This window comes from Tupaia chinensis, unplaced genomic scaffold (assembly GCF_000334495.1).
Source record: "Tupaia chinensis unplaced genomic scaffold, TupChi_1.0 Scaffold000251_1, whole genome shotgun sequence".
Lineage (NCBI taxonomy): Eukaryota > Metazoa > Chordata > Mammalia > Scandentia > Tupaiidae > Tupaia > Tupaia belangeri.
Window position 1 is genome coordinate 2,242,986 of NW_006159731.1, and position 17,475 is coordinate 2,260,460.

The following is a 17,475-nucleotide window of genomic DNA, read 5'->3' on the forward strand; positions in this document are numbered from 1 at the left end:
ATACTAAACAAGTAAAAAACAAAGACACGCGCGAGAAACACACACACACACACACACACACACACACACACACACACACACACAAAGAAAAAGAAAAAAAAAACCTTCTCAAGGAATTCACCAACAGAAAACTAAATTCTAGATGTACTACTTTGATCACCTCCTAATCACCCCCGAAATTATAGCAAAACATTCAATTACTTAGGTAAGAAATAAGAAATTTATCTGCATCGCCACTCTAATTCCATTCGTTTGCTCAATTTTCAGTGTCCTGTGCTGGCGTTTCTTCTACACACTAACTCTGCGGTCTCCAATCCCACCTCGCACTCCGCCCACCACCAGATCTTCTGAGATGGAATTCCTCTTGGCATCATCCTGTCTAGAGCAGGGGGTTCTTAATCTGCAATCGCTGGACTCTGGGGAGTCTCCTCATGGGTTTCAGAGAGGTTCATAAAGCCCCTTAAGTTTTATGTAAAACTTGAGTCTATAATTCACCTGACTCAAAATGATTAGGGCTGAAATTGTAAAGTAGGAGCCAGCCACATAGCAGAGCCTCAGCGCCACTCACCTGGATGTGGGGGGCCGGAACTGCGGGCGGCACGACTCCTTCGCGGCTGCTCCGCCTAGTCCCACAAAACCCACGGGGCCTCGCCACTCCACTCCCAGAGAGGCTGGCGCCCAGCAGAGCGGAAAGCCCACCGGGACTCCGGGGCGGAAGCCGCTTTCCTGGACTTCAGCCTCAGTGGCTGCTGCTTCACAGCCTCCCAGCGGGCCGGCTCCGCTCTCTCCTGGCCCCTCATGGTCAAGTGCTCTGTGTGGGGCGGGAGGCGGGGACTCGAAAGCACAGCAACAGCAGCTACTGGTAAATCGTTCAGGTTTTCACAGAGCCTTGGAAGATATTTTTTTAAAGAGAGATTTTTGTTATAGGGCGAGTGTGCTCGCCAGAGACAGAAAGCAAGAAATCATCCCTCCGTGGGGATGGCTACGCTGCAATCCTTTCTCCATTCTCCTCTCGGGATTTTGGGCAAGCACACACAGGTGCCCAGCGTGACTTTCAAGCCGCTAGGTCTGGAACTTAAACCAAAGTCCACCATGTAGGAGTCCAGCAACATAACGATTACGCCATCCGCTAGTCCCAGGAAGATACTTGTGAAGACTAAATAGGGGGCCAGTCACTGGCAGTGGTTAAAGCAGCTGGGTTCCACACAGTCAACTGCTCAGTTACAGTTCCACCTGGAGGCTTGAAAAACACCCCTGGGTGCCTCTGCATGCCGGCCTACGGTCCCAAGGAGCGAATGGAGAATAGACTGTATCTTGGCCATCCCCCTCAAGAAGTGCTTTCTCATTTTCTCTGCCCCCTCCAGAAAGCGCAGGCACCCTTTACCAAACAAACAAATAAATACTTAATAGGTACTTCTCATTATGAACACATTTCCAAATCTATGAAGGCCACATCAAACTAAATGAAAAGCTGCCTTCTCCCAAATTAGGGACCCAATAGAGAACAACCCAAACAGCCTCAAGTGTGAAGCTCTGGGAAGCGTAAGAGGGTAAACCTCTGACCAATGCGGCTGCCTGAACAAAAATGTTATTAACATTTAACCTGCAAAATTAGAAACATATTCCTACTCCACCCCAAGTCCTCAGGGAAGAGTAGAATAGGCAGGTAATCCACCTGTGTGAAATCTGGGCCACCAGCACCTAAGCCCTCATCATTATTCCCAAACCTTCACTCATGATGCTTTGCTCTTACACACTGTGATCCTACTTTAAGCTTAGGTGGGAGTCTTTCACTCCTGCAGCTTTTGAGCTGTTATGTTCTTTGTACAGTCACCATTGGTCTTCCTACATACCCACAAATAAATAACTATACAATGGGGGCCAGGCTGTGGTGCAGAAGTAGAACACACCATCTGCGAGACTGATTCACAAGGGACAGTTCAAGTTCTTGGGTAGCCAGAGACCTTCTCAAGTATGACAAGTACATGCATGCAGGTGATCCAGAGTTGGCTGAAGCTGTGGGTGGATCATGGTATCAGGAACGTATACAGTTATACTGTCCCTTCACCTCTCCCTCCCTCCCTCCTCCTTCCCTCCCTCCCTCTTTCACACACACACACACACACACACAAAGAAGCGTGAAAAGAATAAGAACATGTCACTTTGGACTACTAAGGCAAACAACACTCAAAAGTGATCATTTTTGTCCCCCCAGTATTTACACCTCACTTGTTTCATGTCTTAGTGTTTGGATTCATTCATTTAACGTCAGGTACTTTCTTATATTCTAGACATAGTAAGTCCAAGATGTAGAATGGTGAATGAAAATGACAGGATTCTTTCCCTTATCAATCTTTTTTTTTTTTTTTGAGAGGTTTTTGCTATAGGGTGCGTGCGCTCGCCAGAAAGACAGAGAGAGGCAGAGAGAGAGAGGAAGCGAGGAATCACCCCCCAGGGGGCATGGCCACCACGCAATCCTTCTCCTCCATTCTCCTCTCAGGATCTTGGGCACACATGCACAAACGGTGAGTTTAAACCACCGGGTCCAGGACTTGAACCTCAGTTGACTACATGGGAGTCCAGCAACATAGCCATTATGCTAACTGCTGGTCCCTCCCTTATCAATCTTAAAATATGAAACAAAATATTACAGCAGAAATGAACAGCACTGTTTTGGTTTTGATTGAACATCAGCAATCAAAACCCATTTATTGAGAAATTAGCTTGAATTCTAAGATAGATTTTCTTCATACCATATCTCTGTATTAGTGTCAATGTAAATTAATTTATGGAAGATTTTGTTCACTGCATAAGTTAGAAAAATGCAATAAAACAAAATTTCAAAATGTTAGAGTTGAAAACAATGACATATAACAAAGAAAAATTAAAAGTGCTGTTGGAAAACTTGAAGGAAAACATGTTTCATTCTTTATTTTCCACAAAGACTGTATATTATTAAAAAAAAAAATTTGTTATGCCATTGAGTACAGAGTTCACGATGCAAATATGTAATAATTTCCACACAAATCTGATGACCTGAAAACAAAATTACCTTGCAGGGCTTCAATCTTCCACTGTTTTTTGCTTTTTGTTTTTCATGAAAATCATGTTATTACATGAAGTGACACACTGCTGCTTTAAAGGTTCAAGTCAAAATGAGACTCAATAATTTCTAAACAAAAGTGTATAATATCTTAATGCTTGTATTGTGGGATCAATAATGAAACATTTCTTAAGTCCTCTAAAGAATACATTAGAAATAAGCAAGATATTTAGAATGCTTTAATATTTCCAGTTAACACCATTTGTATCAGTATCTGCCATGTTGCAACTTGTACCATTTCACATAACTAGTCAGTGAGGCTTTTTTTTTTCTTTTCTTTTCTTTTTTTTCTAAAGGGCAAGAGTAAGAACGGAAGGACAGGAGATGTGAAAATGTCAGGTTTCACACTTGTGTTAAAAACTCAAAAATCCAAACTATTTTCTTCTGTGCATGAAAACTGTACCATGACTTGAAGGATGTTTCAGCTTTAATCCCATGATTCGTCATCTACTGGATTGGGAGCTTGTGGAGAAGAAAATCCTGCTGTGTTCAAAGTGCTCTTGCCCTGGTAATTCTTTTAAAAAAGAGTAAAAAAGATTTAATTTTATGACAGTTTTAAAGTTACATTACCCAGACTGAGAGGAGGTACTCAAGCTTTCCACCAGGTCTTCCCCAGATAGATAAGGACTTGAATTCTCACTAAATTTGATTCACTTGAACAGAGCCTACATCAAACTGAGACGTCTAAAGGGTACAAAATATTTCAAGGAAAAGATTTTTAAGCCAATAGTTTTAGCAAGTGGAAAAATTTAACATGTCATATACTTCAGTGAGTACATACAATATTTAATTAGTCTGGCCGCTTGAATTCTAAGATAGATTTTCTTCATACCATATCTCTGTATTAGTGTCAATGTAAATTAATTTATGGAAGATTTTGTTCACTGCATAAGTTAGAAAAATGCAATAAAACAAAATTTCAAAATGTTAGAGTTGAAAACAATGACATATAACAAAGAAAAATTAAAAGTGCTGTTGGAAAACTTGAAGGAAAACATGTTTCATTCTTTATTTTCCACAAAGACTGTATATTATTAAAAAAAAAAATTTGTTATGCCATTGAGTACAGAGTTCACGGTGCAAATATGTAATAATTTCCACACAAATCTGATGACCTGAAAACAAAATTACCTTGCAGGGCTTCAATCTTCCACTGTTTTTTGCTTTTTGTTTTTCATGAAAATCATGTTATTACATGAAGTGACACACTGCTGCTTTAAAGGTTCAAGTCAAAATGAGACTCAATAATTTCTAAACAAAAGTGTATAATATCTTAATGCTTGTATTGTGGGATCAATAATGAAACATTTCTTAAATCCTCTAAAGAATACATTAGAAATAAGCAAGATATTTAGAATGCTTTAATATTTCCAGTTAACACCATTTGTATCAGTATCTGCCATGTTGCAACTTGTACCATTTCACATAACTAGTCAGTGAGGCTTTTTTTTTTCTTTTCTTTTTTTTTTTTTCTAAAGGGCAAGAGTAAGAACGGAAGGACAGGAGATGTGAAAATGTCAGGTTTCACACTTGTGTTAAAAACTCAAAAATCCAAACTATTTTCTTCTGTGCATGAAAACTGTACCATGACTTGAAGGATGTTTCAGCTTTAATCCCATGATTCGTCATCTACTGGATTGGGAGCTTGTGGAGAAGAAAATCCTGCTGTGTTCAAAGTGCTCTTGCCCTGGTAATTCTTTTAAAAAAGAGTAAAAAAGATTTAATTTTATGACAGTTTTAAAGTTACATTACCCAGACTGAGAGGAGGTACTCAAGCTTTCCACCAGGTCTTCCCCAGATAGATAAGGACTTGAATTCTCACTAAATTTGATTCACTTGAACAGAGCCTACATCAAACTGAGACGTCTAAAGGGTACAAAATATTTCAAGGAAAAGATTTTTAAGCCAATAGTTTTAGCAAGTGGAAAAATTTAACATGTCATATACTTCAGTGAGTACATACAATATTTAATTAGTCTGGCCCAGTTCCATCTGCAGCCTCCTGGACAGTCAGCAAAATTGAGGCAGAGCCTTTCACTGGCCCCAGCTCCAGCTCCTCCGGCGCCAGCCTAGTTCTCCAACCTCAGAGCACACACCCACCAACTGCCCCACTCCCCCACCCACCCATCAGAGAGCCCAGGTCCACCTGCAGGCCCCTGGTGAAATCCTGCACTATGCTAGCACACTGTGCATGACATTTTCTTTCTTTATTTCATAACCGTTTTTCTTCCCTCTTATGCTGTCATCTTCTCCTCATCCTCCACCCATCCAGAGGGACTAGACAGGTCTAGAATTATAGTTTTCAAATATCCTTGTATTGTGAGGACCCCTGAGGCCCCTTATTGATCCAGCTATGAAAAAAGAAGAAACTGCTCTTCAGACACCTGAATAGAAGACTCTCCCTGTGTGGACCATGTTGCTAAACACAGCAGAAAAGACAGTTAGGCACACATCAATCCATAACAAAAGCGAAGTAAACTTGTTCCCTGTCCCAGAAACATTTTCCAAAAAGGTATCCAAAAGTGAATACATCACCCAATGGCTAGAAGTAGAAGAGCCTCAGGTTTAAAGAAACCAGGAAATATGTCTCCATCAAAATAATACAATAACTCCCCTCCATCTCTTGAGAAAAACAGAAGTTACCAAAATGTCAGACAAAGAATTCAGAACATTCATAATACCAAAACTCTATGAGTTGGAAAAGAAAAGAGACAATGAACTCCAGGAGATGAGGAAGTCCTTCCACGATTTGAAAGAAGAAATAGATACCGTAAGGAAGAATCAGATGGAACTATTAGAGATGAAGTCTGTAATACAGGTAATCAGAAGTATTAAAAGCCAATTAGGCTATGATGAAGATCGAATCTCCAACATAGAAGATAAAACCTCTGACATAGAAAAAAACACCAAAAAGATAGAGAAAATAACAACAAAAAAAAATGAGGATAATATATGAGAATTACTAGATTCCATTAAACATTCAAACATCCAAATAATTGGTATCCCAGTGAAGAAACTAATAAGGGCATGGAAAATCTATTCCATGAAATTCTGAAAGAAAACTTTCCAAGCCTAGAGAAACACTCAAACATCCAGACCCAAGAAATACAAAGGACTCCAAATAGAATCAACCCAAGAAGACCCTCCCCAAGGCACATCTCAGCCAGACTGACCAAAACTACAGATAAAGACAAGATTCGAAAATTGGCAAGAGAGAAATGACAAGTGACTTACAAAGGTCTGCCCACTAGGCTAACACCAGATCTTTCAATGGAAACAATGCAAGCAAGGAAAGAACTTGAAGACATATTGAAAGTGTCAGGAGAGAAACAGTATCAACCAAGATTATTATATCCAGCAAGATTATCTTTCATACGGGAAAAAATATTATAATATTTTCAGACAAACAAAACCTGAAAGAATTTGCCAACACCAGACCAGCTCTTCAAGAAACTCTGAAGACAGTCCTGTTCCAGGAAAACTAAATAATGACAGCCAGAAATAAGGGAATAAAAGAAAACCAAGACAATGGCAACTTAAAGGTAGGGACAAGTAAGGAAATATCAATAATAACCTTGATTAATAGATTAAATTCTCTAATCAAGAGACACAGACTGGCTGAATGGATTAAAAACAAATAAACAAACAAACAAACACACACACACACACAAAAAAAAAACAACCCAGAAACCCTCTATCTGTTGCCTACAAGAAACAAATCTAATGAATAAAGACATACATAGACTAAAATGAAGGGCTAGAAAAAGGTAAATGGGAACCAAAAAGAGCTGGAGTTGCAATACTAATTTCTGACAAAATAGGCTTTAAAAAAAAAAGGTTAAAGAGACAAAGAAGAGCACTATATAGTAGTAAAAGGGCTAATCCATCAAGAAGCTGTAACACTTATAAATATCTATGCACCTAACTTAGGAGCATCCAAATACATGAAGGCAAGACTGTTAGATCTAAAAGGAGAGACAGACTGCAACACACTAATTGTTGGAGACCTCAACACCCCACTATCTCCCCTAGACAGATCATCTAGACAAAAAATGAGTAAAGAGATAAGGGACCTAGATGATGCCATAAATCAAGTGGACTTTACACACATCTATAGAACTTTCACCCCAAAACCACAAGATATACATTTTTCTCACCCCTACATGGAACCTTTTTAAAGATTGTCCACATTATAGGGCATAAAGCAAGCCTTTACAGAGTCAAAGGCATAAAAACTATATCCAGCATCTCTGACCATGATGGAATTAAACTTCATATTAATTTCAAGAAAAGTCCTCCAAAATACACAAATAAATGGACACTAAATAACTTACTCCTGAATGACTTCACAACTACTGAAGAAATTAAGACTGAAATCAAAAGATTCATGGAAACTAATGACAGTGAGGACATGAGTTTCCATAATCTTTGGGACACTGCAAAAGGAGTCATAAGAGGGAATTTCATAGCAATTAGTGCTCATAAGAAGATGGAAAGAAGGCAAACAGACCACCTAACATCATGCCTCAAAGAACTGGAAAAGCAATAGCAAAAAAATCCCCCCCCCCAAAAAAAAAGACTTCAGGAGAAAAGAAATAATAAAGACCTGAGCAGAGATAAATGAAATAGAAAATAAATGAAGTATACAGAAAATAAATGAAAGTAAAAACTGGTTCTTTAAAAAGATAAACAAAATATGGGACCAGCAGTTAGCGTAATAGCTATGTCGCTGGACTCCCATGTAGTTGACCACAGTTTGCATCCTGGACCCGGTGGCTTAAAACTCATGCCACGCGCGTGTGCGTGCATGCGTCCCAAAGATCCTGAGAGGAGAACAGAGGAGAAGGGACTACAGCATGGCCATCCCCTCTGGGGGGTGATTTCTCGCTTTCTGTCTCTCTCTGTTTGTCTGGTGAGCGCACATGCCCTATAGCAAAAACCTCTCCAAAAAAAAAGGAAAAAAAAAAAGATAAACAAAATAGATATGCCACTAGCTAGATTAATTAAGAAGAGAGAAAGGAGTCAGGTAAAACAAATTTGCAATGAAGTAGGCAATACAACAACCCGATCTATAAGACTTCATTAGAGGATACTATGAACAATTACACACTAACAAACAAGAAAATCTAGATGAGATAGAAAAATTCCTGTAGACATATAATCTACCAAGATTGAGTCAGGAGGATGTAGAAAGTCTGAATAGGCCTATAACAATCCAGGAGATTGAATCAGTAATAAATAACCTCCCACCAAAGAAAAGCCCTGGTCCTGATGACTTCACCTCTGAATTCTACAAAACTTTAAAAGAATAGTTAACCCCATTCTGCTCAAGTTATTTCTAAAGATCCAAAAGGGCGGAACTTTTCCAAATTCATTCTATGAAGCCTCCATCACCCTTATCCTTAAAACAGACAAGGACAGGACAAGGAAGAAAAACTACAGACCAGTATCTCTGGTGAATACAGATGCAAAAATTCTCAGTAAGATACTAGCAAATCATATCCAACAACATATAAAAAAGATTATATATCACGATCAGATAGGCTTTATTCCAGGAATGCAAAGTTAGTTCAATGTATGTAAAACCATAAATGTAATACACCATATTAACAAAAAGAGAGAAAAACCATATACTCATATTAATTGATGCAGAAAAAGCATTTGATAAGATACAACATCCATTAATGATCAAGACTCTCAGCAAAATTGGCATAGACAGGTCATTTCTCAACACAATAAAAGCTATCTATGAAAAACCCATAGCTAACATCATCCTGAATGGGGAAAAGCTGAAAGCCTTTCTGCTAAAAACTGGTACAAGACAAGGACGCCCACTTTCTCCACTCCTCTTCAATATAGTACTAGAAGTCCTCGCTAACACAATCAGAAAAGAGAGTAAAATAAAAGGCATTCACATAGGAAAAGGAGAGGTAAACTATCTCTATTTGTAGATGAGATCATTGTGTACATAGCAGACCCAATGGTATCCATGAAAAAAATGGAAGTAATAAATGAATACAGTAAAGTTGCAGGATACAAAATCAACGTACAGAAATCTATAGCATTTCTATTTATGAACAGCAGGCAGACTGAGCTAGAACTGACAAAAGTAATTCCATTTACCATAACCACAAAGAGTACAAGATACCTACACATAAATCTAACCAAAGAAGTTAAAGACCTCCACAAGGAAAACTTATGAGAAGCTAAAAAAAAGAAATTTAAAATGACACAAAAAAGTGGAAGGACATCCCATGTTCCTGGATTAGAAGAATTAACATAACCAAAATGGCAATTCTACCCAAATTAATCTACATATTTAACGCAATCCCCATTAAAGTGCCAGGGACATTCTTCATAGATCTAGAAAAGACAATGCTACAATCTGTCTGGAATCATAAAAGACTTTGTATTGCCAAAGCAATCCTGCACAAGAAGGGTGCAGTGGGCATCATCTCACTCTCTGATCCAAAAATATACTACAAAGCTGTGATAATCAAAACAGCATGGTATTGGCACAGAAACAGACAGGTGGACCAATGGAACAGAATAGAGATCCCAGAAATAAACTACCCAACATATATAGCAAAATGATTTTTTTTTTGGAGAGGTTTTTCTTATAGGGTGCGTGTGCTCACCAGACAGAGAGAGACAGAGAGACAGATAGCGAGAAATCACCCCTTGGGGGATGGCCACGCCGCAATCCCTTCTCCTCCATTCTCCTCTCAGGATCTTGGGCACAAAAGCACATGCGCCCGGCGTGAGTTTAAGCCACCGGGTCTGGGACTCGAACCGTGGTCGACCATGTGTGAGTCCAGTGACACAGCCATTACGCTAACTGCTGGACCCACAAACTGATTTTTTTAAAAAGGTTTATTCATTTATTTAATTCCACTTGTTGTTGTTGTTATTTTTTAATTTGATCAGAGAGAGAGGAAAGAAAGGGAAAGGGAGAAAGCAAGCCACTAGGTCCAGGACTTGAACTGTGGTCGGCCATGTGGGAATCCAGAGCCTCCAACCACCACTCCACCCGCTGGCCCCAGCAAACTGATTTTGGACAAAGGGTACCAGTCAATCTAGTGGGGAAAAGGAAAACCTCTATAGCAAGTGGTGCTGGAAAAACTGGATATCCACCTGCAGAAAGATGAATCTAAATCCCTACCTCTAACTATTGACAAAAATCAACTCAAAATGGATCAAAGATCGAAACCTAAGACCTCAAACTATAAAAATTACTAGTGGAAAACACTGGGGAAACTCTGGGAAACATTGGGGTAGGCAAAGACTTCTTAAATAAGACACCAAAAACATAGTCAATAATCCCAAAAATAGACAAATGGGATTATATCAGATTAAGAAGTTTCTGTACTGCCAACAACACAATAATCAGTGTGAATTGACAGCCCTCAGAATGGGAAAATATTTTTGTAAACTGCGTCAGATAAGGGACTGATAACCAGAATACACAGGGAACTCAAGCAGCTGCCAAAAAAAAAAAGATGATCAACCCTATTAAAAGATGGGAGAAAGTGTTGAAAAAAAAAAAACACTCTCTAAGTAAGGTATATGAATAACCAAAAGGCATATGAAAAAATGCTCAACATCCCTCATTATAAGGAAGATGCAGATCAAAACCAAAATGAGATACCACCTACCCAAGTCATAACAACTAAGATTAAAAAAAAATTACAAGTGTTGGCAGAGGTGTGGTGAAAGGGGAACTCTCCTACACTGCTGGTAGTAATGTAAATTGGTCCAGACACCATGAAGAACGATATGGAGATTTTTCAAAGATACACAAATAGAACTACCATATGATCCAGCAATCCCATTCCTTGGTATCTACCCAAAGGACAGAAGAATCCTTAGTTGGAAAAGCACTTGCACATCAATGTTTACTGAGGCATTATTTACAATTGCTAAGATATGGAACCAACTCAAATGCTCACAAATAGATGAATGGATTGAAAAAATGTGGTATGTATACTCTATTGAATACTACTCAGCCATAAAAAACAATAAGACCCTGGCTTTTGACAGAAAATGGATGCATATGGAAGATTTACTGCTGAGTGAAGCAAGTCAGGTTATGAAGGAGAGGTATTATATGTCTCCACTTAAAATACACTGACTGTCTGCACTCTATGGTCAAAACTGAATGACTAGAGGATATATAGAAACATAGAAAATGGTTATAAATACTGGATAGAGTGTAGGAAGAGGGTGAGTGAAGAAGAGACTGAAGAGGGACATTGGGGAAAGAAATGGAGGGGTGGGGCATTTGTGGGACAGAGAGATGGGTTATTATCTGTTGAGGATGAAGTGTATAGTATTCCCAACTGGATTGGTGAGAAATGTATACATTTTGGAATATTCACTTTGCAAGCTAAGTGACATATGTGATTGAATGTATAAAAGAAATTAAAAATTAGTCTGCTCAACACAGACTAATTAAAAGTTATGCTGCCTATAAGAACTGACATATCAGAAAAGACTTGCAGTCCTAGAGCTCCACTATTACACCTCAATAATATGACAAAAACTTCAAAATTATTTTATAGAAAGACTTTTTTAAATCCCAAATTATAATTTAAAATGCTATCACATTTGGGAATGGAGACTGTTTGGACATAAATCTCAAAGTTAATTCTTCATCTTTAAAAACAAAAGTATATATGAAAGAAGTAAAGTATCTACCATCTAGGCATGAAAACAATAGGAATGTAAGTTACTGATATTATTGTAACTCCATATTATGAAGCACAACATTTATCAAGAGTAATTAGAAGCCAATTTCTAAATTTTCTCCCTTAACTAACCTTTCTAGTATCAACTGATGCAAAAACATTTCCTCTTGTAGTACCACTGAAGCCAGAACCATATGTACTAAAGGCAATTTCTTCCAACCATGCAGGAACATCTTGTTGAGCCTTAAAAAAATTTAAATTAAAAATTAAAAAAAAATTAACTTCGTACACAACATAAAGCCTTGAAGACTGAAGAAGTTTACTGTTTTATACATATGCATAAAATGTCTATTTTTTAAAATAAAGTAAAATCACTATTCATTCAGTTTTAAAATTTAAAACTCACATCGGACAGTACTTTCACTAGAGGTTGTGCTAAATGGCTGTCTGATTCAGGATCAAAAAAGGAAATAGCTCTGCCGGTATTCCCACATCGACCAGTGCGCCCAATACGATGAACATATTCGTCAATGGTAGAAGGAAGGTCGAAATTGATAACATGTTGAACATTTTCAATATCCAGCCCTCTGGCAGCTACTGAAGTAGCAACAAGAACTGGACACTTGCCACAGCGAAAATCCCCTAGAGCTTGTTCTCGCTCCCTCTGTTCCCGGTCACTTGAAAGAAAAACATAACCATGTGTTAGGACCACTCTTAAGAGAATCATTAAAGTTCAACATACAAATATCTTTCTAAACAAGGACAGAACAACATTTAATACTAATCCCCACTTCATACCTACCAGGTACTAAGTGAATTCCTTCCAAGTCACCATTTTATTTAACCCTCACAATATTTTAAGTTGGAACAACTACCCCACCTACAGATGAGGAAAGGTAATAGCAAATACACGTAGCCAGAATATAAACTCAAGTATGACAAATGTCAAATCCACCTACTAATAATCTCTATGCTTTCTAGTCCTAACAAAAAATAAACAAGTACTTGATAAGAATGCTTGCTCAGAAAATGCTAATTTTTAAAAGAATTACTTAATTTTACTATTTTTAAAAAATCTGCTATAGGGCACATGTAACCACAAAGAAAGAGTGACAGAGATATAGAGAAAAAGTGAGAAAGCAAGCTGTCAGGTCCAGGACTCAAACCATGGTCACCCATGTGGGAGTCCAGTATCTTAACCACCCTGCCACCTGCTGGCCCTGAAAATATAAAGTTTTTAAAAACATGATTTCAGAATTCTACACATTTAGTGATTAATCTTTTTTTTTTTTTGGAGAGGTTTTTGCTATAGGGTGCCTGTGCTCACGAGACAGACAGAGACAGACAGAAAGCGAGAAATCACCCCACAGGGGGGAAGGCCATGCCGCAATCCCTTCTCCTCTCAGGACCTTGGGCACGCATGCACACACACCTGGCGTGAGTTTAAGCCACCGGGTATGGGACTCGAACCGTGGTCGACTACATGGGAGTCCAGTGATATAACCATTACGCTAACTGCTGGTCCCCATGATTAATCTCTTAAGTCCACTAATGAAGTGCCAATAAAGTTGTGTTAAACATGACTTTTTTAATTTTTAAAGAAATATTTTTGCTACAGGGCACGTGTACTGTTTGGAGAGACAGAGAAACAGAAAGTGAGAAATCACCCCCTGGGGGTATGGCCATGCTGCAGTTTCTTCTCCTCCATTCTTCTCTCAGGATGTTGGGCATGCATATACACATGCCTGGCATATGTTTCAAGCCACTGGCTCTGAGACTTGAACCATGGTTGACTACATGGGAGCCCAGTGATGTAATCATTACACCATCTGCTGGTCCCAAACATGACATTTTTAAACACTCCAATAATAATAATTAAAAAAAAAAAAAGGTCAGGCTTCAGAAAGATTATTGGGTTGTTTGAAAAGTCATGATACATTTTTGCATAGAAAAAATATGTCATGACTTTTCTGCCAACCCAATAGATTTCGCTGAGGAAAAACTGAGATTATAAGAATCAGAGATCTGTAAATGAAATCTCTCAAGAAGGTCCCCTCCTCATGATGAGGAATCTAAGGCAGACCTTTAACCTTCCCTTCCCCATCACTCAGTTCTTACAAAAACTAAGAATGAGTATGAGTAACTGTTTAGCCATCCTGGGTGTTATTGCCTCTTATTCATGGTGGGTGAGGATGGCAGTGAAAATAATAGTTCAGAGCTTGAGAAAATTCTGAATCTTAATCCTAGGATTGTATCAGATATACACACTGATGCTTCTTAAACACCAAACAAAAATCATTCCTCTACTAGGAAATCTTATTAATCTAATCTACTCACCCATGAATACTTGTAGTTGATATTTTTTCTTGACAAAGAAAAGTCGCAATGAAATCTGCTTTTTTCTTAGTTTCAACAAAGACCATAGTTCTTTCATCACCTATAAGACAATGAAACTATTAATATTCAAACTATGTCATTAGGAAAAGGAAGAACAGGGGTTGGGGAACCAGTGCTTGAATAAGAAACTACAATATCTCATCTACTACTATATTACCAGCACCCAGAGGCAGGCTTTGTATATAAGAGAAACTCAACCATTTCTTGAATGGAAGAAGGTCACAAGTAAAAACATAAGGGCTCTTGTATCCTTCTATGATATGAAGGAGGAACTCTATAAAGAGATAAATGTCCCAAAAAATAATCAAATGGAACATCTAGAGATGAATATAATACAAAAAATTAAAATCTCTCTCCAAAGTATCAACAGATTATCTCATGCAGAAGAATCTGAGACTCTAACTAGAAAGCATCTGATTTAGTCCAAACCACCAAAAAGAATGAAAAGATAACCATTAAAATGAAGACAACATAAAGGAGGAAATTTTAGATACCATCAGTGGCCAAATCCACAAAATGGGTATTCCTGAAGGCAGAGAGATAGTATTTCATGAAAGATTTTCTATGCTTTCCTATCTGAAAAATTTCCAAATCTAGAGACATACTGATATCCAGATTCAGAAAATAAAAGGAAGACCAAATAGACGCAACATAAGAAGATCCTCTCCAAGGCACATCATAGCCCAATTGTCAAAGGTCAAAAACAATATTCTAAAAATGGCAAGAGAAAAATGTCAAGTTGTTTCTAAAAAATACTCTATCAGACCAACCTTGGATATCTCGACAAAATAATGCAGGCAAGGAAGGAATGGGAAGACAAATTCAGAACTCTGAAAGAATAAGATTTCCACCAAGAATATTATACCCAGCAAGACTATCCTTCAATTGGGCAGAAGAAATAAAACCATTCCCAGGGTAGACCATTTCCAAATAAAAAGAATTCACCAACACTAGATGAGCTCTTCTAGAAATACTTAAGGGAATACTACATCACAAAAATGAAATAGAGACAAACATAAATAAGAAAACACAAAACAACTTAAGAAAATCACTAAAAAAATAAAATGACAGGGATAACACTGAACATTAATGGATTAAATTCCCCAATTAAAAGACACAGATTGGCTGAATGAATTGATGAAAAGGAGCCTTCAATATGCTGCTTACAAGAAACACACCTCAAAAAAAAAAAAAAAAAAGACCAGAGTCACAATACCAATATCTGACAACATATATATTATGATAAAAACTATAAAAAGGGACAAAGAACGACACTGTAGTACTAAAGGGATTTATTCACCAAGAAGCCATAGCAATTATAAATACCTGTGCAACCAACACAGGAGCACCAAAATATGTTTTTTTAAAAAAAAGACTTCTAGATCTAAGAAGAGAGAGGGACAGCAACATACTAATTATTAGAGATTTAAACACCCCACTGTCTCCTCTGGCTAAGTCATCGAGATAGAAAATAAACAGACACAGGAGATAAGTGATACCATAAAATCAAATGGACCTGACATTTATAGAACATTTCAGCCAACTAATAAATACACATTTTTTGTAGCCCCACATAGAACATATTCATAGACTGATTAAGTAGGAAACAAAACAAGCCTTTACAAATTTAAAAGTATAGAAACTATAGCTAGCCTATTGTCTGACCACAAGAGAATTAAAATTGAAACCAAAGAGAACTTCAAAAATGCACAAATACAGGGAACCAGCAGTTAGCGTAATGGCTATGTCACTTGACTCCCACGTAGTCAACCACAGTTCGCATCCCGGACCCGGTGGCTTAAAACTCAAGCCGATACCCGGTGGCTAAAAACCAAAGCCGATGCGTGTGCGTACGTGTCCAAGATCCCGAGAGGAGAATGGAGGAGAAGGGACTGCAGCGTGACCATCCCCCCTGGGGGGTGATTTCTTGCTTTCTGTCTCTATGTCTCTGTCTGGCGAGCGCACGCGCCCTATAGCGAAAATCTCTCAAAAAAAAAAAAAAAGCACAAATACATAGAAACAATTTACTCCTGAACTTCAAAACTATGGAAGAAATCAGACTGAAATTTAAAAATTCCTTGAGACAAATGACAACCAAGACACAACATTCCATAATCTGTGTGACACAGCAATGGCATGCCTAAGATGGAAGTTTATATCAATTAGTAATGACAAAAAAATAAAAAGAGGAAGATGGTAAATAAACAACCTAACTATGTATCTCAAAAAACTGGAAAGTTGGGGGCCAGCAGGTGATATGGTGGCTAAGGTGCTGGACTACCACAAGTCCCAGTCCTGGCAGCAAGCTTGCTCTCGCTCTTTTTTTCTCACTGCCTCTCTCTAGTGAGCACACATGCCCTATGGCAAATTTAAAATAATAATCATACTTTATAATTTAAAAATAAATAATAAAAATAGGGTCTTAAAAAAAAAGAAACTGGAAAAGTAACAACAACAAAAATCCCAATAGCACTAGGAGAAAAGAAATAATAAAGATTAGAGCAGAAATAAATGAAATAGAGAATAAAGGAATTTTAAAAATATGGTTCTTTAGAAGATAAACAAAATTGATAAACCATTAGATAGACTAACCAAGAAAAAAAAGAGAAACTGCATAAATAAAATTAGTAATTAAATAGGCAATACTATAGCAGTTATTGTAGAAATACAAAAGATTAAAAGAGAATACTCTATGTTACTTTATGCCAACAAACTAGAAAACCAAATTTCTAGACACAAACAATATTCCTAGATTAAAAAATACACTGGGCATGTGTGCATGTTTGCTCAAAAATCCCAAGAGGATAATGAAGGAGGAGGGATTGTGGTGTAGCCATCCCCTCTGGGGGTACCTTGTCAGTTTAGATGACTGAGATTATGTTACTTAATAAAGGTTTCGATTATTTAAAGAAAAATAAAACCAAGGAATAAAGGTCCCCTACTTATGAAAAAATGGTAGTTGTTTATAACCATCTTAATTTCTATGTTTATTTTTAAGTACTTTATTGTTATTTCAGTTAAATTAATAATAAAATACTGTTACTCTGTCATCCATGGATTGTGCATCCACCAAACATTCAGCTCTACTCTAATAACTCTCTTGATCTGCCTTAAGATCAGCCCATATATTTACCAAAAATAAAACCTCTTAAAAATTACTCACAAAAAATACAAAGGTTTATTAACTCATGTTTTAAGAGAAAGGATACTATAAATAATTATGCATGCTTGGTGTGTAAATTTTAAAAGAATTGTGGCATGGGCCAGCAGGTGGTGTGGTAGTTAAGG

General features: G+C 37.7%; 2 protein-coding genes across 7 annotated transcripts in view; both read right to left on the reverse strand.

The window, feature by feature from the left end:
• The window catches only part of IL31RA (interleukin 31 receptor A), an 87,843-nt gene extending 87,170 nt beyond the window's left edge, over nucleotides 1–673 (reverse strand). For all 6 annotated transcript variants that reach the window (XM_014587992.2, XM_027772061.1, XM_014587990.2 and 3 more), the window contains exon 1: nucleotides 569–673. The gene's annotated coding sequence lies outside the window, so the exon portion shown is untranslated. The remainder of the gene's footprint in view (nucleotides 1–568) is intronic.
• A 3,776-nt stretch (nucleotides 674–4,449) lies between these two features.
• The window catches only part of DDX4 (DEAD-box helicase 4), an 80,212-nt gene continuing 67,186 nt past the window's right edge, over nucleotides 4,450–17,475 (reverse strand). Inside the window, 4 exon segments of the mRNA XM_006172318.3 lie at nucleotides 4,450–4,799; nucleotides 11,923–12,033; nucleotides 12,197–12,467; nucleotides 14,128–14,227. Of these exon segments, the coding sequence (XP_006172380.1) occupies nucleotides 4,713–4,799; nucleotides 11,923–12,033; nucleotides 12,197–12,467; nucleotides 14,128–14,227 (569 nt within the window). The 3' untranslated portion in view covers nucleotides 4,450–4,712.